Source organism: Plecotus auritus (genome assembly GCF_963455305.1).
Source record: "Plecotus auritus genome assembly, chromosome: 10".
In the NCBI taxonomy this organism is placed as follows: domain Eukaryota; kingdom Metazoa; phylum Chordata; class Mammalia; order Chiroptera; family Vespertilionidae; genus Plecotus; species Plecotus auritus.
The window spans coordinates 37,434,071-37,458,330 of NC_137785.1; the positions used below are offsets into that span (position 1 = coordinate 37,434,071).

Sequence of the window (24,260 nt, forward strand, 5' to 3'; positions counted from 1 at the left end):
GTGTGGATTGACTATGGATAAACCGGCAACTGGGTAAAGTCCTGTTGAAATGAAGAGGTGGTGTTAGTGGAGGAATGCAGACTTTGGAGTCTAGCCATCCTGGGTGTTGAGTCCTGCCTGCACCAACTCACCACTTCTGTTACCTCAGGAAGTTATTTTGCCTCCCTGAGCTCCCTCATTTATAGAAGTTATACAGTGTCTTGCTTGTCTGCAAAGAGGCTCACAGAGTACCTGGCACATAGGAGGTATTCAATGTTCCTATCATTGTTAAGAGGAAACAGAGGCAATTTAATGGCCACCAACGACTCGGTCTTGCTCACTCTTGGAGGAACTGGGAGGGCCACCTTCACGGTCTTAATTGAATTTCTTTTTCTAATTGACAGTGGCCTCATGGGCAAAAATTCATACATTACTAGGTTTTTTAACTAGATTCTGAGGCTAGTGGGTATGTTGTAATAATTCTCCTCTCTGGAATAAAGCAAAGAACCAGGAACATAATGGAATGCTCCTTAAGGAAAGAGCCAGCAACATAGATTGCCCAACGTCTTAGTGATTCAAAGCTTATCTGCTTCCCCATTAGGAGAGGATCCCAAGCCCTCACTCAACTCCTGGTTTTCGCCAGTGCTCAGAGACACATGCCAGCATCCATGGGCACACCCAACATGGGAGTCAACCCTCGGCCCTCTTGATCATACCCCATATCCACACCATTCCCAAGGCCTGTTAACTTGAATATCTTGAATAGCTCTTAAATGTGTTTCCTCTCAATTTCCTTCATAACCCTTATAGTCCAGACCACTAGGCTATCTTTTCTATTGTAATAAACTGCTAACAAGTCTGCCCCCTTTCATGTGTCCTTCCTTTTAATCCATTCACCACAGGGTAGGCAGAGTGATCAGCTGGAAGAGCTAATCTGATCAAGTTACACTTTCTATACACACACACACACACACACACACACACACACACACACACACGTACACACATCAGTGGCTTATGATCGCTCTTATTAAGAATCAAAAACCGTAATGTGGCCTGGGGGGCTGATGCATTCTGACCCTGCCCATCTCTCCAGTTCCATCTCTTATCACACATCACTCTTCTCTCCTCTTGCATTCCAGTTACTCTGGCCTTTTTCCATGCTCACATCTGCCCCAGCACCTTTGTATATACTTGTCTTTCTGACCGAAAATTTTTTCTTTTCCTTCTAACTTAGCAGACCTTTGCTCTTCATTCAGATCTCAGCTTAGCCATCACTTCCACCAGAGTCTTCCCTCACCTCCCTGACCAGATCAGGTCTTTCGTATGCCTTCCTAGCACTATGCACCCCTGCCTACCAGAACTTATTGCAGCTGTTAGTGTACATGTATTTGTGTGATAATTTGTTAAATGTTTCATTCCCCCCATTAGCCTATAAACTTTTTGAAGGTTGGATACTGTGCCATTCACTCAATTTAATAAATGTTTATTAAATTCTAGTATGTGCAAATTTCTGGACTAGGTGTTACAAGGGTTATTCAGATGAACAGAATACTATTTCAGCTCTTAAGGGATTGTATTAATCTGTTACTGCATAACAAAGTGCCCTAAACTTAGCATCTTAAGACAACAAACATTTATTATCTCACAGTTTCTGTGGGTCAGGAATCCAGTTGTGGCTTAGCTGATGCTTCTGGCTCAGGGTCTCTCATAAGCCTGCTGTCAAGGTGTTGGTTGGGGCTGCAGCCTCAACCAATGGCTCAACAGAGGAGGATCCACTTTCAAGCTTCCCCAGTGTTGGCAGGTCTCAGGTCCTCACTGGCCAGAGACATTAGTGTCTTGCTATGTGGCTACTCCATGTGGACTATGAGTAACTGCTCCATGAGCTACTCACTAGCTGGCTACTTGCTTCCTCCAGACTGAGAGCTCGAAGAAAGAGAGTCAGCAGGAGAAGAGAGCCAGGACAAGCTATCGTCTTTTTGCATCCAAATTTTCTTGTGAAAGGGACATCCCATCACTTTGCTGTATTCTCGTGGCTAGAAGTGAGTCACTGGGTCCAGTCTACACTCCAGGGTTGAGGATTACACAGGGGCGTGAATACCAGAGGAAGGGATCATTGAGGGCCATCACTGAGGCTGCCCAAACAGGAATTTAAATTAGGTAGAAGGCAGGATTAGCTAAGGATGCACACATTGGACAAGGGAGAGTGTCAGAGCGGGGAGTTTAAACACTTGGGCTGTCAGGAGAAGGAAGAGTGTGCGTTTACTTGGGTATATGTGGGAAGGCCTTCAGGAAGGTGGTTGCAGTGGAGGTAGCCCTGGGTGACTGAGCTCAGCAAGTAAAGATGAAGTGGAGAGGGGGACCCTGATTTCCTCTCATTTCACACCCCTCCGAATGCATTTGATTATCTGGTTCCAACCCACGGCAGGTCAGAAGCTACAAGTAGCAGGAGGAGGGTGCTTTCTCTAGTGGACCCTAACAGCAGGAGCGAGTGGCAAGGGGAATAATTCTCACAAACAGATTTAGGGCTTTAATATGTAGAGAGATCTGGGAGCGTTTGTTCTAGAGGCAAACCCAGGAGCCCCTGAGGGGACCGGTCTGTTTCAGGCCAGCAAGTGGCCACCGAGTAGTGACAGTGGGCAATGTATTCTGTGTAAGAAGGTAAAGGAGGGTGATGCTTTTAACACATTCTACTTTAAACAAACCAGTTACATTATAAAAGTCAGGTCCTTCAAGAAGGTCCAGCCATCAGTCCAAATTGGATTATCAACATGAGATAGGCAAAGGCATAGATAGTATACTCACTAGACACAATTTTTTTAAAATTAAGAAATGTAGTTAGTACATTTGTTGCATCAACAAAACACAAATTTGCTTTCCATTTAATTCACAAAGGAGGTGGCTGCTTCGTTTGATTTTGTGTTTTTACTAATTGACAAGCAAGTGTGACCTCAGAGAGAGACTACTCTCTGAGTCATGAGTAGAATCACGCCTTACAGCAGATTCACATGTAGGTCAGACTGTCTGCTTTTGGAGGCAGATACATGAAAAGACCCACAAGATAGTGGCCTGTTACCTTTTTTGATGTTCAAAATGGGCACCTGTGGCTTACACCCTGTGAGAGTGGAAAGTGCTTGTCCCATCCCTCTCACAGAGCACGCATAGGCCGGCAGATGCTGATTCAGATGGACATCTAGCTCTGTTTATTCACTCAAATCCATCCATTTATTTAAGTCATTCTACAGTGTGGAGCAGTAGAAAGAGAAGGTAGTAGAAAGAGAAGGGGTGTTGGGGTGAGATTTGCATCGTGGTTCTGCCTGTTACTGGTGACCTTGGACAACTTCACTTCTCTGAGTTTTCCTTGGTCTACCTACAAAAGCGGGATGCAATTCCCTTTCTTCCAGGATTTCTGTTTGGAATAAAGTATTGTGTGGAAATGACACTGGTACCTCTAAGTGCTTAACAAATGGGGGTTCCCTAAAAAGTATATTTAAAAAAACAATACTTTCAGAACATTTCAACACTGTGTCCTATGATTATGCCTATTGAAAGATCAATAATGATTCTTTAAAAGCCTATTCACGCCCTGGTTGCTGTGGCTCAGTTGATTGGGTGTCATCCCATGTTCTGAAAGGTTGCTGGTTCAATTCCCGGCACATACCTGGGTTGTGGACTCGAACCCTGATAGGAGGCAATGTTCCTCTCTCACACAGATGTTTCTCTCTCTCTCCCTCTCTCTTTCTCTCTCGCTAAAAATCAATAAAAATCTTTAAAATAAAATAAAAGCCTATTCACTTATTGTCTCCCCCAAGGCACTCTCAGCTTTACCCAGGCAAGTGCATGCCTTGTTTTCTCTTACCATACTCTTTCTGAGCTTATTTTTTCTTTCCCCATAACTCCTGTTGGATTGAGTGATTGAACTTTCTTTATGTACTTTTAAGAAGTTATCCATAAGTTATGTTCACATAGTAAAACCTAAATGTAATCGTTACCTGTCCATCTCTCCCAGATACATAACCTAGGTATGCTCTAACTCTGGTCACCCCTTCTCTCATCTGACACAATATTAGTGCCCAGGACCAAAGATGTATCTTGTGCACCCCCATTAGTCAATATCAGTATGGTGATTTTTATCATCAGTTCTTACATTGATTTAGCAACACTTTCACCAGTTTCTTTGGTGGCTTTGTTCCTTGAATGTCAGGTTTTGTGTGTTTTTTTTTCTCTTCTGAATATAGTTTTCTTCTTGAAGTGCATCATTTTTTAGTTCTTTCAGTGAGAGTCTAAGCGTGGTAAACATTCTCTTACTGAAAATGCCTACTTTTTACCCTTGATTTTGAATGATAGTTTAGCTAGATACAGAATTTATGTTGGATGGTTATTTTCCTGGTACCTTGAATATTTTATGGGTCTGATGCAAAGCCCACTTCTCACCCATAAGCTGTGTAAGGGTCTTTTTTGAATTAAGGATGAGTAAGAGTATAGAATTAATTTGGCTTTTTAGAGATGGCTTACATAGCTCACCTGCTGTGCGCAGGAATTTCCCCCCTCGCCTTGAAAAGGGCTAACCAAGCAAACGCTGGAAGATTTTCAGAGTTACCAGGGATTAAAGGACTCCAAGCCAGGCTTCCAAGTCTGCAGCCAGTGACCCCTCTACCACCTCGTTAGCCTTCTGTGCCTGCTTCAAGGAGGGTGTAGGGGAGCTCTGGTTTTGCTGTTTCTTTGCGAGGTCTGGACATGGCTCGTAATCAGGGGAGGCTCCCTGCTCAGACAGAGCAGATTTACTCACCTCTGCCCCGGCTTCCAGACAAACATTTAACATCTCCGCAAATCCATATCTGCCCGCAGATCATGAAGGAGGTCCGGCGAGCTCTCTGCAACGCGGCCACAGATGACAGCAAACTGCTACTCCTCAGTGCTGTGGGCAGTGTGTTCTGCAGCGGCCTGGATTACTCCTACCTAATTGGCCGGTTGTCCAGTGACCGGCGAAAGGAGAGCACCCGCATTGCAGAGTCCATCAGGTGAGCTCTGCTCCTGTTCGGACACTAGGGGACCCACCTAGGATTGCCAAATTGAGCACATAAAAATATAGGCTGCTCAGTTAAACTCTTCAAACAACAAATATATAGGCTGTTCAGTTAAACTCTTCAAACAACAAATAATGTTGTTGATTTTTTTTTTAGCATAAGTATGTCCCGTACAACATTTGGGATATACTTATAGTAAAAAATATTTGTTGTTTGTATGAAATTTGGAGTTTGATTGGACGTCCCATATTTTCCTGCCCAAATTAGGGACGCCTTTACTCCATAAGATTGCATTTTATTCTTTTGATCCCCCAAATATTTTATTTTCTTATATTCAGCCCAGCATCTGGTAATGCCCATCATTATCCACACTTCTCCTGCCCTCTTTCTGATGGTGAAATCTTTGACTTTCTGGGCATTTCTGTACCTGGAGCTGACATGGCTCAGCACCGGGGAGGAGGATGGATTGGTTCCCTCGGCGGTGTGGGGAGTATTTTCCCCTCTCTTGTTGCCTTTGGGGCAAAAGTTGGGATCCTGGGGTGATATCTGATCCCAACAATCAGTATCTCTTTTGGGATACTAACCGGTAATTATGTCCCCCCTTCTTTAGAGATTTATCAAAAGCAAGTGAGCTCGTGTGATTTCCAGCAAGGGCTGCCAGAGTGCACCCACACTCACTGCTCACCTCAGACAGGAGTCACAGTTCAGTAATGCTGCCTGGTCTCTTGAGAAGGAACACTTATTCCACAGGCTGTCAGGAAACCTTGGGCCACAGGTTAGGGATTTTCTGGACCCTCCAGCCTCACTGTGTTGTGACATCATCACATGGAGGCTGATTCCCATGAGGCTGTGGGAGGCTTTCAGGGTATGCAGAGTCTCCAAGAGATAGCACAGAGATGGCCTCACACACACATGGGGTTCTGAGTCCCAATCAGGGTGATGCATTCACTGGAGTCTATGGTGCAAACCCCTGTGTGCTTCCTGCTGCAGAACTCATGTCTCCCCCAAAAGAGACATGAAAATCCCAAATGATGTTATTAGAAAAAGCATGTGGTTTCATGCAGCTCTCAGGCTCTCCGGGTGCAGACAGCCCTGGCCATGCCACAGTGGTTTGTTCTCTGCTCCTGTCAGGTGGCAGGGGAGCAGCAGGGTCCCCAGTAAGCCTCCTTCCTCATTTATGGGACCATTGGAGATGGGGTGCCCATCTCTGTAGCTGAGGAGCACCTTGGCCGTAGCCTTCGTCTGGTTCAGTGGTCAGCAAACTGCGGCTCGCGAGCCACATGCGGCTCTTTGGCCCCTTGAGTGTGGCTCTTCCACAAAATACCACGTGTGGGCGCGCACGTACAGTGTGATTGAAACTTCGTGGCCCATGCGCAGAAGTCGGTTTTCGGCTCTCAAAAGAAATTTCAGTCATTGTACTGTTGATATTTGGCTCTGTTGACTAATGAGTTTGCTGACCACTGGTCTGGTTTATGAATTTCTGCGGAGGCATTAGCTGATTTCTAGAGGTCCCAATTTTGAGGAGATGCTGAGCACATTAGCTCACCACTGGAGAAAGGCAGCCAGTGGTATTCAAACATTTGCCTTCTCATCGGGAAGGTGAGTTTCTCTTAGGCAGAGTGGAGGGAGAGAGGGCCGCGGGAATTCTTCCCAGTGTGTCAAAGGGAGCAGAAGCTCGAAATGCATGCACCGCCAGGGACGCGGGAGGGATGAGGAATGGGGTGTCCTCTAGGCCACGGGTTCTCAGCCCCAGCAGCACAGAGACTCCCCAGGGAGCTTTTCAAACCCCAGCTGCTTGGCAGCACCCCCAGGAGATTCTGAGTTAATGAGCATGGGGTGGGACCAGCATATCTTTGGTTTTAAAGTTCCCTCTGTGGTTCGAATGTGCAGCCAGGGTTGAGAACCCCTGCTCCATCCTAACCAAGAGGGTAATCTGAGAGCACCAGTGACTGAGAGCACTAAAAGTTGTAGAAACAAAAAGGTCCCTATTTTTATGCAAGAGAAGAAAGTTGGCTGTAAGAGAAGAAGGTGAGGAGGAAGGTGATGGAAGGGACAGGGAGGGTGCGTAGTCTCAAGAAGGGACAGGTGGGGTGCAGACTATATGCCTAGTAGAGAAGGGTGTCCCTGGGTCAGAAAGTGACCGTGGCTTGCTATTCACCACCACACACCCCCAGGGAGGCCCAGCTCCACTGACTTTGCAGTGCTCCCTCCAGCAGCCACACTCCAGAGTTGGGGACACGATGTGGCAGAGATACATTTCTCAGATGTATCTCTGAAGATACATCTTCAGATTTCCAGAGGAGCATCGTGAGCAAAGGGCACTGTCTTAACTGAGTTTGGGCCACGCTAGAAGTTCTGTCCCTGCTCACACAGACTTCCCAGGCATGTCAACATATTTACAGTCAGAAGTTTCTTGGGAAAGAACGTTGTTCACATTCGAGCATGGCTGAGACATATTTTAGCCATAGAACCTATAATCTATTCTGATGCCTCGCAATTCTCTTGGGACGTGCATGCGCTGGGCTGTGCTGGGCTGCGCTGACCTGCAGGATCTTGAGCATGCCACACGGCCACAGCCATCGCTCCCCCAGTGGCGCTCCTACACACGACCCGGTGCACTGCGCTCACTCTGCAGATGTTTGCTGAATGAACTAGCAGATGTGGGGAGAGCTAGGATGATTCATTCTGCAGAAGCCTCTCCCCGAGCCCCAAACAAAGCCGTCTGCCCCATCTTGAAAGAGGCTGCCCGCACCTGAACTCCTCACAGGTGATGCGGTGGCCTGCTGGCGGGGTGCTAGGACGAAGAGCAGTCAGATGACCCACATGAAATACTTGGCCTGTTCCTGCACATAATAAGTACTTGGAAGAAGTTTAAAGAATTATTTTCATGTTATTCCCAGTTTTAGCTGAGCCTGAGTCTGACGATGGAGTGCGCTCCTAAAGTGCACGTATATCAGGAGCTCACAGGCCCTGAACCAGCAGACTTGGCAGTGGGAGGGCTCCACCCCGTGGCTCTGGTTAAAAGGAATGAATAACTGGCTCACAAAAGAAATGCCAGTTGCTCCTGGTAAAATCCAGACATCCCTGTGAGCAGAATTTTGCTTCTGAGTCTCCTTTAGGCCAGAGGGTAGTTCACAGACCACTGAATGTGGAAGGAAAGCTGCGTCCATGCTCCGCAGCAGCGATCAAGGGTGCCCCCCGCTATGTCAGGCGCTGTGCCGGTGCCCTGGGTGGATGCCTCATGCAATTCTCATATGGCCTGTGGGGATGCACCAGTGGCTTTCCCATCTTCCCAGTAGGAAAATGAGGCTGCAGAGACCGTGTAACTCATCCAAGATCTCACCCCTACTTAGAGGCTCAGTTGAGACTTGACCGCAAGTCTTTCAGATCCCAAAGTTTTTGCTCCTTCACCTGCCTCTGAACAGCCCAGCAGCTCAGGCAAGCAAAAGCCACATGACTCAGGTTGAGTGGAGGAAGCTTCAAGGGCCAGGGTAAGCGTGGCAGACATGGCTGCTGGGGAAGATGGGGAGTCATCTCCCTAGCGCAGCCCCACCATCAAGAATCAGATATCTGAGTAGCGTCTGTAATGCAATATCCTGTTTGCTATATGGCTTCTACACCCTCTGGGCCCTTGTGATAGAGATCTGCTTGAGGTGAAAGGAGAAGGATGGGGAGATGGTCTGTGCATCATCTTTTTATGTCAAGGAAATGAACTGCTTGGACTGCAGGAGGGGTCAGGGGGAGCCATGCACATTTAGTCCCCTTAGCCTTTCTCTGGGGCCCTTGATGCCCCGGCATGGAGCTCATGTTGGAAACCAAAGAGTAAAAGGCTCTGGGGTCTGGAAGGGAAAGCTTCTGGAAGGTCGTGAGAGTGGAGCTGAATTCCTGAAGGACTGTCATGTGGATGATGGAGCAGAGTGAATCCAAGTATCAGAGAGACCACATGAAGTCACAATAGGAAGGCGTCTTGTTAGGGAAGGACCCTCTTGTTTGAAAATGTCCAACAGAGGTCAGAGGATGCACCCTCAGGACGCTGTGGGGAGAATTATGTACCAAGTGGAAGATTTGTCTCGATGACTCTTGAAGTCCTTCCCACTCTGAGATCCAGGATCCTGTAATTGAGCGAGTATCTTTAGGAATGGAATGTCTGTCAAAAATCACCCAAACCCTGTGGGTCCAAGGATCCTGCAAACAAGCCCTATATCACTGCAGACTGCAAGTTGTATTTGGTAAAAAGCACTTGTTAAAACCAGTGACTGAGATCATCAGGTTGAGAAATCAAGCCAGGAAGTGGGCCTGGAAAACCAGAAATCAGAAGGCCATGGTGACAACACTCTTCTTTGTGGCAGTGTCCTTTTGGGGTCAGCTGCAGTGGGGCCAGAAGTGGCTGGTATAACTCCATCATCTACTCCAGAATCATACGAGTCAGGAAATGTGATGCCTCAAGCCTGGGTCAAGGGTGCATTCTTTCATGAAGATATATGGGTCATAAGGTACCCCCAACCCCAGCAGAATATTAAGAAGTCTTTTCACAATTGAATTAAGTCCCAGCATATCACCATGGTAACCACATATTTTGATAAGAATTGGGGAGAATGGTAACCATTGAGCAGGGATGAATCAGGTTTACATTTGTATTAGTTAAGTATTAGCTGCTGTAACAAATAAACCCAAATATATATGATGGCTCAGTTGTGATAGAAATTTACTTCTAGCATATGTGAACCTAAAATAGATGTTACTGATGAGCCCATGGCTTGCCTCAAAGTGATGACTCAGGAACCCGGACTCCTTCTATCTTGTGGCTCAATAAGATTGCCATACCCGTCAAGATGAAAAGGTGAGAAGTTTCCACAAACCAGGCTTAGAAGTGTGTATATGGTTTCCACTCACATTCCTTTGGCTAGCACTAGGTTACTTGGCCACAGCCAATTTCAAGGGAGACTGGGAAATGTGTTCTAGCAGTAGACTCAGGAAGAAGAGGGAAGGGGAAGCGGGGGCGGGGGGGGGGGGATAAAGTCTGGTGAAGAAATAGTATGTTACTGCCACACATCTGCAGTCTTTGCTCTCATTCTGGGAGAATCCTGTATCTATTCAACAGCTATTTACTGAGTGTTAATTTCAATATGTATCAAACCAAGCAGTGCACAAGGCAGACTTATGGATTTTCTTATGGAGCTGGAGGGGAGGAGAATTTAAAAACAACTAAGCAAGCAAGTGATTAGGATAATTGCAAATTGCGATAATGCTGTTTTCCAAGAACTCTCAGAAGGGCTGTGTAGCTCATGCACAGAGAGCAGGGGTGCATAGACATGAGATAAGCCTGGAGACCTAAGCAAAGGTAGCCCAAGGTCATGGTTGGGAGTTTGAATTTTATTCTTGTGAGTTCTTGGTAGTTTCCAATGTATCACCAGAGAATAATGAAGGATGCAGATTTTCTAGACACCTTGGATCTTTCCTCCATGTCAGATTGAATATTAAAATTTTATAGGTCTTATATAGCAAGTAGCAGGGAGGCAAAAAGTGTCTAAGGTAAAGGAAATACAGGTTATTTTGGGTGGCTCTGCATAATGGATAAAGATGCAGGCTGTAACCTTGCTCAATGCAGAAGGTCATGGAGATAAAATATTTCCTAATCCTGTAGCCATTATTCCAGATGCCTCATGCCTCCAGGGGAGTCCAGCATCTTTCCTCAATTTTGGTCACCCTAACATATAGACCCTCGTCAGCATTCTAGAACTACCCTTGAGAATCTGGCATCCCTTTAGGTAATTCAGAATCTTTCCTGGAATTGAACGACATTTTAGATGTCACCAATCCCTACCCATGCCCACCATCTGAAGCTTGAATTCTCTATAATTTCACCTAAAGTTATCATCGAGCCAAGGTTATCTCTGATAACGAGGAGTTCACACCTCCTGGAGCCATCACCCCACCTTCAGCCAGTGCTGTTGGAACATTCCTTCTCTCCTTGAGTTCAAATATGCCTCTTTGTAACACCCTCTTTTTGGTTCGAGTTCTGGTTCTGAATCTTAACATTCAGGTTGTCTTTCTAGGGGTATGTACAGTTTTTGTCAGTGTGTAGGGAGTAGAAGGGCAGTGTTGGCTCAATGGGCATAACCTGGGGCCATCTGGGCAGACCCGGACATGTGGTCACCCATTAGGTCCCTTCTGGGAATCTGGCACCAACCTCAGAGGGTGGCAGGCCTGTGACTGTAGCTCAGTGGCCCAGCGTCTGGGAAAATGAGACCCTGGCCTGGCACCCGCTCTTCTCTGAGGACCTACAGGTGCTTCACTGCACCTGGGGAAGCTTATTTCAGCCTCACTGCAATCAAGGGCGTCACATGGTCTCAGCAAGCCTGGCCACCTGTTAAAGAGGGTCTTCTCTTTTCCCCAGGGACTTTGTGAAGGCCTTTATCCAGTTTAAGAAGCCCATCGTGGTGGCAATCAACGGGCCCGCCCTGGGCCTGGGTGCCTCCATCCTGCCCCTCTGCGACATCGTGTGGGCCAGCGAGAAGGCCTGGTTTCAGACCCCCTATGCCACCATCCGCCTCACGCCCGCCGGCTGCTCCTCGTACACCTTCCCCCAGATCCTGGGTGTCGCGCTGGTAAGCCTCCTCATAAGCAGGCAGAGTGGTGTTCAAGCAAGGTCCTAGAACCCACTGTAGGCTGTGATCAGACTCTACACTAGCAGCCAGAAGCAAGTCTGGGCAGGGGTGAGTCATAACAGCTCAGAGAGCACTCACTGGGGCTAGTGCTTGACAGCCATTAACTCAGTTTGTCCTCAAGACACACCTGTAAGGTAGGACTACTGTTATCCCCTCTTGACAGATGTGGAGACTGAGAATCAGAGAGGTTAAGTGAGTTGTCTCAGGTCACACAGTAACAATGGAAGTTGTGGAATATGAACACAGAGCCTGTGCTCTTAACCAGTATGCTTTAAAATGGAACCCGTCTCTGATGAGTGAGTCTACGACTAGCACCACTAGGATATAGGAAGGGTTCAGAAAGTGGTTGGTCTACTTGGTCTGAGAGGTAGCATTTTGAGATGGATTCAATGTGGTGCAGGCTTCACCACGGTCTGCTTTGGCCCCCCAGGACTGCTTGGGAGCATTCTGCCTGCAGATGCTGGTGGTCCTGGGAGACCCCAGAAAACTACCAAAGAATCATGATCCAGATGACAGGGCCAAACCCCACAGGGGCAGGTGAGGAGGCTCCCAGCAGGGGCACTGCTTGAATGAGTCTAGAAGGATGCGAGGCCCCCTCCCACCGCTTCTGTGAGGGCTGTCTCTCTTTGATGGTAGCATGAAGCAGGAATAGCAACCAAGAGACCAGCAGAGGTTACCCTTAGCCCTCAAACCCACCAGCACCACGTCTATGCAGCAGGGCCTACAGTGGGGACAGATAAGGCCATTCGGATTCAGCAGTGCCCTGAGGGCTGCTCTAGGCCGCTCAGTCTCATGGGTGGCAGGAAAATGAGGCAGGCAGGGAGCCCGGGAAGCAACACTTTCCCTTTTGATCTCAGCCACTGTGTTCTGCCCCAGCTCACTGCCACTCCAGTTCCTCCCCATCCTCTGTGGCCACAGAAATGTTAACTTTGTACAGTCTTCTCTCTTTTTCTCCTTCATTGCAATCATTTTTGAAACTCCAAGAATGTGGCTGTTTGAGATATGTTCTTCTTGTGGACTGTCTCCTGTTTGGCTCCTTCTACTGAGTTCCTTTCATTTCTCCTGAGACTGAGGTGTTCCTAAATAAGTATAATGACATATATATTTGTCTTCCAACCTCTAACCAAATGCATCCTATGGACTTGTGACCTGATCAAGTTTTCCACTCTGGCGTGAAAAATTGTCCTTTGGGTCATCATGACCCATCAGTGACAACCAGAACAAAGGGGGAAGCCGGACATGGAAGCAGAGGTTCAGGGAGCTTGACATTTCCATGTCTGTCATGGAGCAGCTAAGCATATGGGACAGGAAGGAAGAAGGGGAGGCAGGTGGAAGGCCGATTAGGGAGGGGTTGTCTGCCCTGTGAAGGAGGTAGGGACTCATCCTGAAAGAGATAAGGACCCTGTCACATGGCCATGACCATAACGCCCTAATTATCAGTGCGAGAGTCACCTGTTGGTAAATTTCAGTGGTGACAGCATTATGCTCTGTTTGTGCCCAGGACCTTATCCACGGAGGTCTTCCCAGAAGTCTGTTGACAGCTGTGAACTTCAAAACAAAAGGAAATTCTTTGGGGAGTGGGGTGCAGAGGAGTGTTCAGAAGGCAAGGGTTACTTTCCACCTTTCAAGACTGGGCAGTGTCTGTGCACAGCCCTGGGCCACCAGGAGAGACACTGTTCTGTGTTGGTGTTAGTTACATAAGACCTTTTTGGCTGCCTGTGATGAAAACACTTTGCCTTAAGGGGATCAGGGGGAAGAAGAATGATTTCCATAACTGACAGGTCCAGAAGTGGAATGCCCCTGGTGGGTGATGGGTCCAGGAATTCAAGTACGGTCAGTTCTCTTATTTTCCATTCCTTCCTTCGTTGTGGACCTGCCTCTCCACAGAGTGGGGACACAGCAGTCGGTGGCCTGGGCTCAATGATTTTTGCTGGCAACCAGAGAAGGAGAAAGATTCTTCCCCAGGGCCTTCAGCTTGGAAACCCCATAGAGAGCTTGATTATCTAGGGTGTTCAACCCCAGGCCAGTCACCACGCAGCACAGAAATGCACCCAGTTGGAGGTGTGTGCCTACTTCTGTGGGTCTGCTGCCAGACATATAGGTGGGGGGTAATTGGGCAAACAGAGCTACAGTAGGTACATGGCTTCTTTGGGAATTTAATGAAATCCGTGGACCCTTTGCTCAGAAAGATGCACATAGACACAGTGTTTGATTATAGTTTCCAAAGCTTATTGCACCTGGTTGAGTCTCCGGCCTTCCAGACCTGGAACACTGACAGCAAGCGCAGGCATCACTAGCAGACACGAGAGGCGCTCCGGGCTCTCAGCCTTCCCCTGCCTTTGCTTTTTCAGGCCAATGAGATGCTCTTCTGTGGGCGGAAGCTCACTGCCCAGGAGGCTTGCAGCAGAGGACTGGTGTCCCAGGTCTTCTGGCCGACCACGTTCAGCCAGGAGGTCATGCTGCGGGTCAAGGAGATGGCATCCTGCAGTGCACTGGTGAGTCCTGTGTCTCTTGTGTTCTTATCAGTGCAAGAGCCCAGCCGGTGTAGGTCAGTGGTTGAGCATCGACCTGTGAACCAGGAGGTCATGGTTTGATTCCTGGTCAAGGCACATGCCCGGGTTGTGGGCTTGATCCCCAAAAGGGGGCATGCAGGAGGCAGCCAATCAATGATTCTCTCTCATCATTGATGTTTCTCTCTCTCCCTTCCTCTATGATGTCATTAAAAAAACAAAGAGAGAGATCCATTTTGCAGATGAAAGCAATGAGCTGACAGGGACTAATGGACTTGCTTACAGGCCATGCAGGGAGTACTTGAGAGGCCCTGTGTAATTTATCAGATGCCTTGTCTCAGTGTTGAGAGCTTAAATCTGGAGGGAGACGGCCAACATTATTAGTATTCCCCATCATCTCCAATTTGAAAAACCTCACAGAAGAGATTTATACTCTGGGGAAGAAGGCGTTGCCTTAAAAGAAAGTCCTCAACACTCCCCAGACACAAAACATCTATAGTTTTCAAAGAAACAATAAGCAAAGGCAAATAAGGGCAAAGTGTATGAAACCAGCCGAGGGACGAGAGGAAGCAGCCCACACGGTCCTTGTATTTCCCTGCCCACTGAGCACTTGGCACATTCAAGCATTGCCGCTGGACTCTGAAGACACACTGAGAAAAACAGACAAATAAATGACACCTCCTCAGAGGCGCCGATTTTTAATTAAGTGTTGATTTTATCTCATAAAAGTCACTCTGAGCACCGTATGGAAATATCCTGTTGAGAGGTGGAGGAAAGGCCACCCCTGCAACCACAGGGCCTGCTCAGGAAATGAGAAAGAAGCTTTGAAGAATAAGGCCAGGGGACACTTTCTATGCTGGGTTTATGGGGCCAGACCTGTGACCTTCCCGCCCTTCTCCCTGCCTATCCTGAACCCCCACCGAGCTGCTGTGCGCTCCTGATTGGACTCACCAGCCTTTATTAGGCCCCTACTGTATGTAAACTCTGCTCCCTGGAAGCCTGACTATGCCAGTGGTGATGATGGGTGGTGATAGTCCTGAATTGCTCATGAACACTTATCATGGATTCTCTTTATATGGATTCTCTTTAAATCTTCCCGAGGATTATGGTGACCAACCGTGCCCATTTGTCTAGGACACTCCTGGTTTTAACACTGAAAACCCCTGGTTTCCAGGAAAGCCCCTGGTCCTGGGCAAATGGGGATGGTTGATGACCCTAGAGTCAGCTGCATAGGCCGGTAGACATTTTAAAGAATATTTTTGGTAAAGTATAGTTGACATAGAATATTATAGTAGTTTCGAGTGTACAACATAGTGATTCTACATTTATATACCTTACAAAGTGATCACCCTGATAAGTCTAGTACCCCATCTGTCAGCATACAAAGTTATTACAATATTATTAATTCTTCCCTGCACTGTACATTAATTACATCCCCCTGGCTTATTTATTTTATAATTGGAAGTTTGTACCTCATATCTCCTTCACTTTTTTCACCGATCTCCCTACCCCGTTCCCTCTGGGCAACCATCAGTTTGTTCTCTGTATCTGAGTCTGTTGTTATTGTGTTTTGTTTATTCTTTGGTTTTGTTTATTTTTTATTTGTGTTTTTAATTAGTTTTGACATTCAGCATTATTTTATACTAGAGGCTCATTGCATGAAGATTCGTGCAAGAATAGGCCTTCCTTCCCCTGGCTTCGCTCCCGGCTGCCCAGGAGCCTGCAAGTCCTCGCTCCCGGCCGCAGCGCCACTCCTGTAGCTCCCTCCGCCCCCCGCCCTCCCCCTCATAGCAGGCACCTGTGTATGCAAATTAACCCATCATCTTTGTTGGGTTAATTTGCATACTCACTACTGATTGGCTGATGGGCGTTACAGAGGTATGGTCAATTTGCATATTTCTCTTTTATTAGTGTAGATTAGTTTTAGGTGTACCACATAGTGGTTAGACATTTATGTAATTTGTGTAGAGATTCCCCTGATGATTACTTGGCACCATACATAGTTATTATACTACTAGAGGCCTGATGCACAAAATTCATGTAAAGGGGCTCAGCCCTTGCAGCTGCAGTGGCTGCCTCAGCCCTCGCAGCCCCGGCTTTGTCCAGAAGGACGTCCGGAAGGACCGCTGTCTGGTCTCATTAGCATATTTCGCTTTCATTATCATAGATTATTGACTGTATTCCCTATGCTATACTTTATATCCCTGTGACTATTTTGTGAGTACCAATTTGTACTTCTTAATCCTTTTACCTTTTTCACCCAGTCCCTCAACCCTCCTCCCATCTGCCAACCATCAATTTGTTTCCTGTATCTATGAGTCTGTTTCTGTTTTATTTTGTTCTTTAGATTCCACATATAAGTGAAATCATATGGTATTTACTTTCTCTGATTTATTTCACTTAGCATAGATACCCTCTAAGTCCATCTATGTGGTTGCAAATGGCAATATTTCATCCTATTTATTGCTGAATAATATTTCATTATGTGTGTATGTGTGTGTATGTGTATAATCTTCATTATCCATTCATCTACTGATGGAATCCTGGGTTGTATAATATCTTGGCTATTTAAATAATGCTTCAGTGAACATAGGGTGGCATATATCTTTTAGAATTAGTGTTTTCTTTTCTTTGAATAGATACCCAGAAGTGGAATTGCTGGGTTGTATGGCAGTTCTATATTTAAATTTTTTGAGGAATCTCCATACCACTTTCTACAGTGGCTACACAAATTTATAACCTCACCAACAATGCATGAGGGTTCCCATTTCATCATATCCTCACTATCACTTATTTGTTAGCTTTTTAAAAATAGCAATTCTAACAGGTGTGAAGTGATATCTCATTGTAGTTTTGATTTGTATTTCCCTGATGATTAGTGATGTTGAGCATTTTTCCATTTGTCTTTTTCCCATCTGTATGTCCTCTATGGAGAAATATCTATTTAGGTCCTCTGTCAATTTTTTAATTGGATTGTTTGTAGGGTCTTTTCTGTGTGTGTGTGTGTTAAACTGTGAGTTCCTTATATATTTTGAATATTTACCTCTTGTCAGATGTAGCATTTGTGAATATCTTCTTCCATTTAGTGGGTGATCTTTTTATTGATGGTTTCCTTCTCTGTGCAAAAGCTTTTTAGTTTGATGTAATTTCGTTTTTTTACTTTTGCTTTTGTTGCCTTTGCTCAGGGAGACATATCCAAAAAATATCTCTAAGACTGATGTCAGAAAGTTTACTGCCCAAGTTTTTTCCTAGGAGTTTTATGGTATTGAGTTTATTTTTGTATATGGAGGAAGAAGGTGGTTCATATTCATTTTATGCATGTATCTATCCAGTTTCCCCAACACCATTTATTGAAGAAACTGTCATTTCTTCATTATATATTCTTGCCTCCCTTGTTGTAGATTAATTGACCATAGAATTGTGGGTCTATTTCTGACTCTCTGTTCTGTTCCATTGAACTATTTGTTTTTGTGCCATTGCTATACTATTTTGATTACTATAACTTTATAGTATAGTTTGAAACCAGGGAACATGATACCTCCAACTTTGTTCTTATTCCTCCAGATTGTCTTGGCAATTTGGGGTCTTTTGTGGTTTTATATAAAGTTTAGGATTATTGCCCTGGCTGGTGTGGCTTGATTGGTTGGGCATCGTCCTGTGCACCGTAGGGTTGTTGTTTGATTCCTGGTCTGGACACATGCCCAGATTGCAGGCTGAAGACACGGTAGGGGAGGCAGTCGATGTTTTACTCTTACATTGATGTTTCTCCCTCCCTCTCTCTGTCTTTCTCTCTCTTCACGCTCTGAAAATCAATAAAAATATTTTAAAAAGTTCTTTTAGGATTATTGTTCTAATTCTATGAAAAATGTCATTGGCATTTTTATAGGGATTGCATTAAATCTGTAGATTGCCTTGGCTTGTATGGGCATTTTAAAAATGTCAATCTTCCAAACCATGAGCATGGTCTATCCTTCCATTTATTTGTGTCATCTTCAGTTTCTTTCATCAATGTCTTAAGAGTTTTCTGAGTAAAGGTGTTTAATCTCCTTGGTTAAATTTATTCCTGTGTATTTTATTCATTTTGATGCAATTGTAAATGGGATTGTTTTTAAATATATAGAAATGCAACATATTTCTGAATATTAATTTTGTATCCTGCAACCTAACTGAATTCATTTATTAGATCTAACAGTTTTATGGTGGAGTCTTCATGGTTTTTCATATATAATATCAGGCCATCCACATATAATGACAATTTTACTTCTTCTGTTCCAATTTGGAGAGGCAGGTAGAAATTCTAAGAAGCAGCAGCAGCGTGAGTTAGAGCACACGGGTTCCAAACCTATGGGGAGGTTAGGTAGCAACTCATGGTGGTGTGAGCAGGTGCCCAGGGCAATCCAGGGACAAAGTAGGAAAAGGAAGGTGGGAGAAAGGCCTCCAAGCCCCACTGAGGAGTTGGGTCTTTGGGCAGTTGAGGTTTTCAGGTGAAACCAGCTGTTAAATACAGCAAGGAAATCTCTCCTATTAATGTTTATGAATTCAGGAGCTTTGGGTTGATTTCCCCAAGAAAGGAATCGACCCACAGCCTCTGGGAGATGGTGTTCTTCAGAGGAATTCTTGGGAGGAAAGAGGCAGTCTTGGTTTGCCAGTTCATCCTCACTGCCTGTTAGCCTCTAGCCCAGGCTGAAGAATAAGATCACAGCCCCTTCCCAGCCTGCTTGAGCAAGGGAGCTCTTGTCTTGCCTTTTTCTATGTGAACACGCTTTTGGAGAATGGGAACTGGAGTTCTGACATCAGCAGAGGATGGTGGAGGCCAAAGGAGGGATGCTTGGATGCTGCACTTCCCAGCAGAGCCTCTGCCAGAACGAGGCAGCGGTGCAACCTGTTAGAATCAGCCAGATGTTTGTAGCCATGTCCATCAGGCAACTCTGGCAACTTCACTTATTGAGTGTAGGTCCTTCATCTATCCTGTGGAGACTACTTAGTCATGGAGCTATCATGAGCAAGAAATGACAGAACGAAGGAATAGTACTGCTCATAGACCTTATTGGTTATTGTTTAAAAAACTTCTGTGGCATTTTTTTTTAAACATAGACCTTAATGGTGATTGTAGTGGCATTGGTATTATTAATACTATGACAAATATAATTGTTACTATTCATTACTATGATTATTGTTACTATTATTACCACTGCATTACTAATATCATTACTGTAATTACTGCTATCATGCTATAGTATTGTTAATATCGTCACTATTATCACTACTATATTACTGACATTACTACTATTGCTCCTTTAACAACATTACTACTATTATTACTTCTATAATACTACAGTTTTACTACTATTTTTATTCTCACTATTCTCACTCATTACTACAATTATTGTAATTATACTCATTATTACAGTGATTGCTACCATTATTACCACTGCTCTTACTACTAAGCTTGAAGGAGAGGCATTGCTGTTGAGGTGGCTCAGATGGATGCTTGGACAACCTTACTTCATGTCATTACCTTACTCTGTGATCCCAGCCATCCTTGAGTGAGGTATCATTACTGTCCTCTCACAGATAATGAGAATGAAGCAGAAGGAGGTGAAAGTAGTGTTTTCTAAACTTTTTCATGACACCATAGAAAGTGATACTGAGTTTATGTTGCCCTTGGGTAAAAGCCAAAGCTCTTGGGGTTGGGGGTGATGTGGGCTCCACTCAGTCATCCCAGGGACTGTGGGCTCAGCATCATAGCACACCTGGAACCCATTCCTGGCATTGCTGGGGACACGGGCCTGGGAAACCCAGACTGCAGTGGGCAGCCTCCTCTGCCTTTGGGCATCAGAAGGTTGACTGGTGCCTCACAGGCCAAATGTGTTCTTCTGGAGCAGAGTCCCTGGTGCCTGGATAACAAGGCCTGTGCCTTTCCCTTCAGGTGCTGGAGGAGTCGAAATGCCTTGTCCGCAGCTTCCTGAAATCGGTGCTTGAAGATGTGAATGAAAAAGAATGCCTCATGCTGAAGCAGCTCTGGAGTTCCTCCAAAGGCCTGGATTCCCTGTTCAGCTACCTGCAGGACAAAATTTATGAAGTCTGAAGGGCCGCAGCTCACTTGCCGCAATGATCAAGGGCACTTGACTTCCAGCTTTGCCCTGTGTTTCAGAAATTGGAGCTCAGTGTAAGCCCACCAAGGAGTTTGTCAAGGTGTCTCTATACCTAGGGTTGTGCTAATTTCTTTGTTTGCGTTGGTTGTTCTTCATTGGTTTGACTTTGTGTAACAGATGGGAAACGCAGTGTACTTGGCCTCCCCAATGTCCCTCCCCCCCTGGCTAGAGAGCTATGAGGGCTATATCTTCCCAGGCCTCTGCCAGGTACTGTTCTGTCCCCACTTGTTGAAATGCACCATCCAAGTCCAGGAAGGGGAAGACCAGTTTCCCCATTTTTCTGACTCAGACTGCGTCTGCACAGTGCCTCTTCTGGAGACTGGGCCAGCATGCTCGTTCTGGTAAAGTGCAGATCAGGGGAAGGGAGACGGTCCATCTTTGGGAATTTCCAGATTGAAGAGCAAAACAATTGTGTAGAGCCAGCCTCAGTCTCCTCTCTGATGCAAATCTGTATAACTTTTAGGGCTTGGTCTTAAAATCCACCCGAGTGATTTACAAAACCAGATATTGTACATTTAGGAATGTTTTGTTAAATATATATATTTTTAAAACAATGTAAGTGGAAATTCTGATAATTTATGTGTATTATATGTAAAGCTAGTTTTGCAAAAACATAAACTCCTAGGAAAATGTTTTTTTTTCTTTAATCAGACTTATTTAATTTATTTATTTTTGTTTATATATTATGATATCTGTCTTCACACAGATACTATTTTCATACTGCCCTGGACCAAATCCCATGTGAGGTTTATGCTGTTTGGTGCACTGTAGCAAGGAACCATGTAGAAATAAAATTCAGAGAGATAAAAGTGGGAGGATGTCTGTGGCTGAAAGGAATCGCTCTGTGCCAGGTCCTCGGCTTGTAAAATGGTTCTTGGTGTAATGAGGGAATCCTTGTTCTTAGGAGAAACCAGGGATGAGCTTTATCTTCACTCTGCAGCCCCTGAGTGTCCTCAGAGGCTCTTTACTCACTTGTCTTCTCTCTTCCTATGTTAGTCACCCATCTCTCATGACCCTTTCTTGGAGAGTTGAGTGAAGCAGCGAGAGTTGGGCATAGCTGGGAGAAGGGAGGTGGGCTGAGCAAAGGAGGGTCATTGCTACGGTTGGTTATGTACCTCTGTCTGGTCCTTTTTCTTTCTGGAAGGTGACCAGATGCAATGGGCCAGGCAGATAGAGAGGCTCATGGCTCTGAGCTTTGTGTTTCAGAGACACGTTGAGTGTCTACTCTATGACTAGAGACATGGTCATTTAGACAGTGAATCTGAGGTTTATCTGGACTCTTGATCCTTAAGATGGCCTTGGTTCCCTCTGTAGAAAGCCTCTCTGCTTTTGAGTTTCTCCATGACTTCATGAAGCTTCTTATCTTCTACCTTTCTCCATCTAGGCTGTCTTGGCCATGGGGAGCCGACAGGGGACAGTCACCTTGGATGAGTCTAACCAGAGGAAGATCAAATTGAAATCCTATGTGCCCTTCCCTTTATCCACATGGGATCCTGTAGGAACTGCAGACCTAGAATATAGGGCATTATTCTAGAGAAACACCTGCTTTTGCCTAAATGCCTATTATCACATTTCCACTTGGTTTTATCTCTTCCTTTGAGAAAGCAAATGTATGCTTCTCCGAAGCCCCTAGACAAACCTCATTCTTGTGTGTTGTGGCAGATAATCTGTGTAGCATTGCTAAATCCTCTAAAGAAAGAGACCCTTACTTTCTGTTCACCTTAGGGGCAGACGTGTTTACCATAGAAGCAGTGTCAGTATTCTTACTGGAGATGGAAGAGAATGTTTGGAAATTTCTTTCAATCAGTGTCCATCTTTGTTCCTTGCTGAAAACACCAGAAATATTTTAGCTTCAGACATATCACAAATCCAAACTTATAAACATTTCAAGGATCTCTGGTGATAAGGTAGGAATGTGAAACCATTACTAAGGTGGAATTCCCGTTAATTTCTAGGTTCTGGTTATAACAGGAAGTGTTTCAAATGATGGTCTGTGTTTGGTTGTTTCCATGTTGTCAATTCAAGAAGGATGTTCCACAAATTGGGCAAAAGTTGGTTAAATTTGTTTAGACTGAAGCTCTGGATTTTTTCACTTTCTGGGTAGTTGTTTTGATCAAGTGTAGGTGAAATCAAGGTAACATATAGCAAATTGACTTGGGATGGAAAATACCAGACCTGTGGGTATGTCGGGGTTTGTCCTAATAGCTTTCTTGAAATAGGGCTTAGGTTTCCACTTGTTATCTTTTATCCAAGAACCCTCTCTTTACCTATAGGGTCCTTTTCTTCACTCTCTACCCTGCTTTGCCTGTACCCCACCATGCCCCAACTTACCCCACCCCACCCCACCCTGTGTCTGCAAATCTTGGGCAAGTCTTTGAGGAATTGTGCCTTGATTTGGTAGCCGCATTCCAGAATTACCTGTGGGGTTGGAAAAACAGCTGTGGGTGGGAAGTTAAGGGTACCCCTTTAGTCAAGGAACCTTCTAGGCAACCTACTGCTTGCCATCTTGTTAGCCATGCATTAGAACTCTTCTTCTCTGCTCCAGTCCCTGGAGATTGGTATCAGCGTCTTGTAATGGAAACACTTGAGTTAACGGCCACATTCCAAGAGGCCTTTTGTAGAAGGTGGTCAGAGCTCCTCACCATTTGGAAACCACCGACTAATGCTGATGTACCCACGTGTCTCTTCTGGCTTTGGAATAATGTCCGTGGGCAAAAAACATCAAAAATTACCCTTTAAGGATGAAATTGGATAACTATGAGAAGGTAGTAGAGAAATGATTTAAAATGTTATTCTTGTTCAGTTTAGATTAAATTAGGATATGTTCTTTCTGAATCATGGAAATATGTTTTTTTTCCATATAAAGTTTAGTATGAGGATGGAAAAGTAATAATCACAATAGACTTTGATCAATGCAACTGTATCTCTGAATTTCCACATTTAAAAATAGCCTTGACTGAAGGCTGAATTGCATTTCCCATTATTAACTGTTGGCTTAAAAATTTGTAAACTTTTTAAAATTTGAAATTTAGTTACATTCATGCAGTTTTACAATCTAGTTTCTGTGGAAGTTTTTTTAAACAAAGAGAAACACATACAAACATCTTCAAATGTTCCTAAGTGAATATTTAAAACGCAGACTTGCTTCTCCTTTGTGTTTCTATATTCAGATACTTAGGTCTGTTGTATATATTAGTTTAGACACTCTCACTAATATACACAGTATTTAAGACTCTAAATGAGATTTCTTAAGTATTTTATTTTATTCTCTGTAAATGGTTTTGTATAATCTTTAAAAATCTACACTTTGCCTTTGTAGATATTTAAGGGAAACCATTTGGGGGTTGTCTTGCATGTATATTTTTGTTATAGATAAGTGTCTCTTAGTTATTTCTGCAAATTTTGGTTGAAATGCTTACAGACTTTAATACAGTATATATTTTCAGAATATAAACTTTTATATTTCTGTGGTAAGTTAGAATATGCGTTTTAGGCAATCTTTTTCATTAATATCACTTGTTCTTTCAAAAAATAGCATACTGGTTTGGTGCCAATGGTTTTGTGTTTTTTTCCCCATTAGACTCTAATGCTCTTATATTGTTAGAGAGCAGGTTAATTATTTTTTCTTGAAGTGTAATTTGAAAATGTATTGCATTTGTGAATAAGCCTTACCATTAGGATAAGTAAATTTTCCAACCTTTACAACTACATATGTAGTTTAAGATCTCCCCATAAATTCTCACTGTGTGGCAGTTGGTGGAGTTTGTGAACAGAGCCTTAAGCTTGTTGCAAAAAAAAAAAAAAAGGGTAATACGGGTTGTTTCTTCCAAGCAATGTAAGTCATGTTGATGGACGCCATGCAGTCTGTAAGTTATGGCTTATCTGAAGAGTTTGGTTGAGTTGATGGCTGCAGGGGCCAGA

At 44.7% G+C, this 24,260-nt stretch overlaps 1 protein-coding gene across 1 annotated transcript in view; it reads left to right on the top strand.

Annotated features, from left to right (window-relative positions):
- The window catches only part of CDYL2 (chromodomain Y like 2), a 173,374-nt gene extending 149,245 nt beyond the window's left edge, over positions 1-24,129 (top strand). The window contains exons 4-7 of the mRNA XM_080643608.1: positions 4,828-5,000; positions 11,404-11,614; positions 14,026-14,169; positions 20,114-24,129. Coding sequence (XP_080499734.1) covers positions 4,828-5,000; positions 11,404-11,614; positions 14,026-14,169; positions 20,114-20,272 — 687 coding nt within the window. The 3' untranslated portion in view covers positions 20,273-24,129. The remainder of the gene's footprint in view (positions 1-4,827; positions 5,001-11,403; positions 11,615-14,025; positions 14,170-20,113) is intronic.
- The last annotated feature ends 131 nt before the right edge of the window (positions 24,130-24,260 follow it).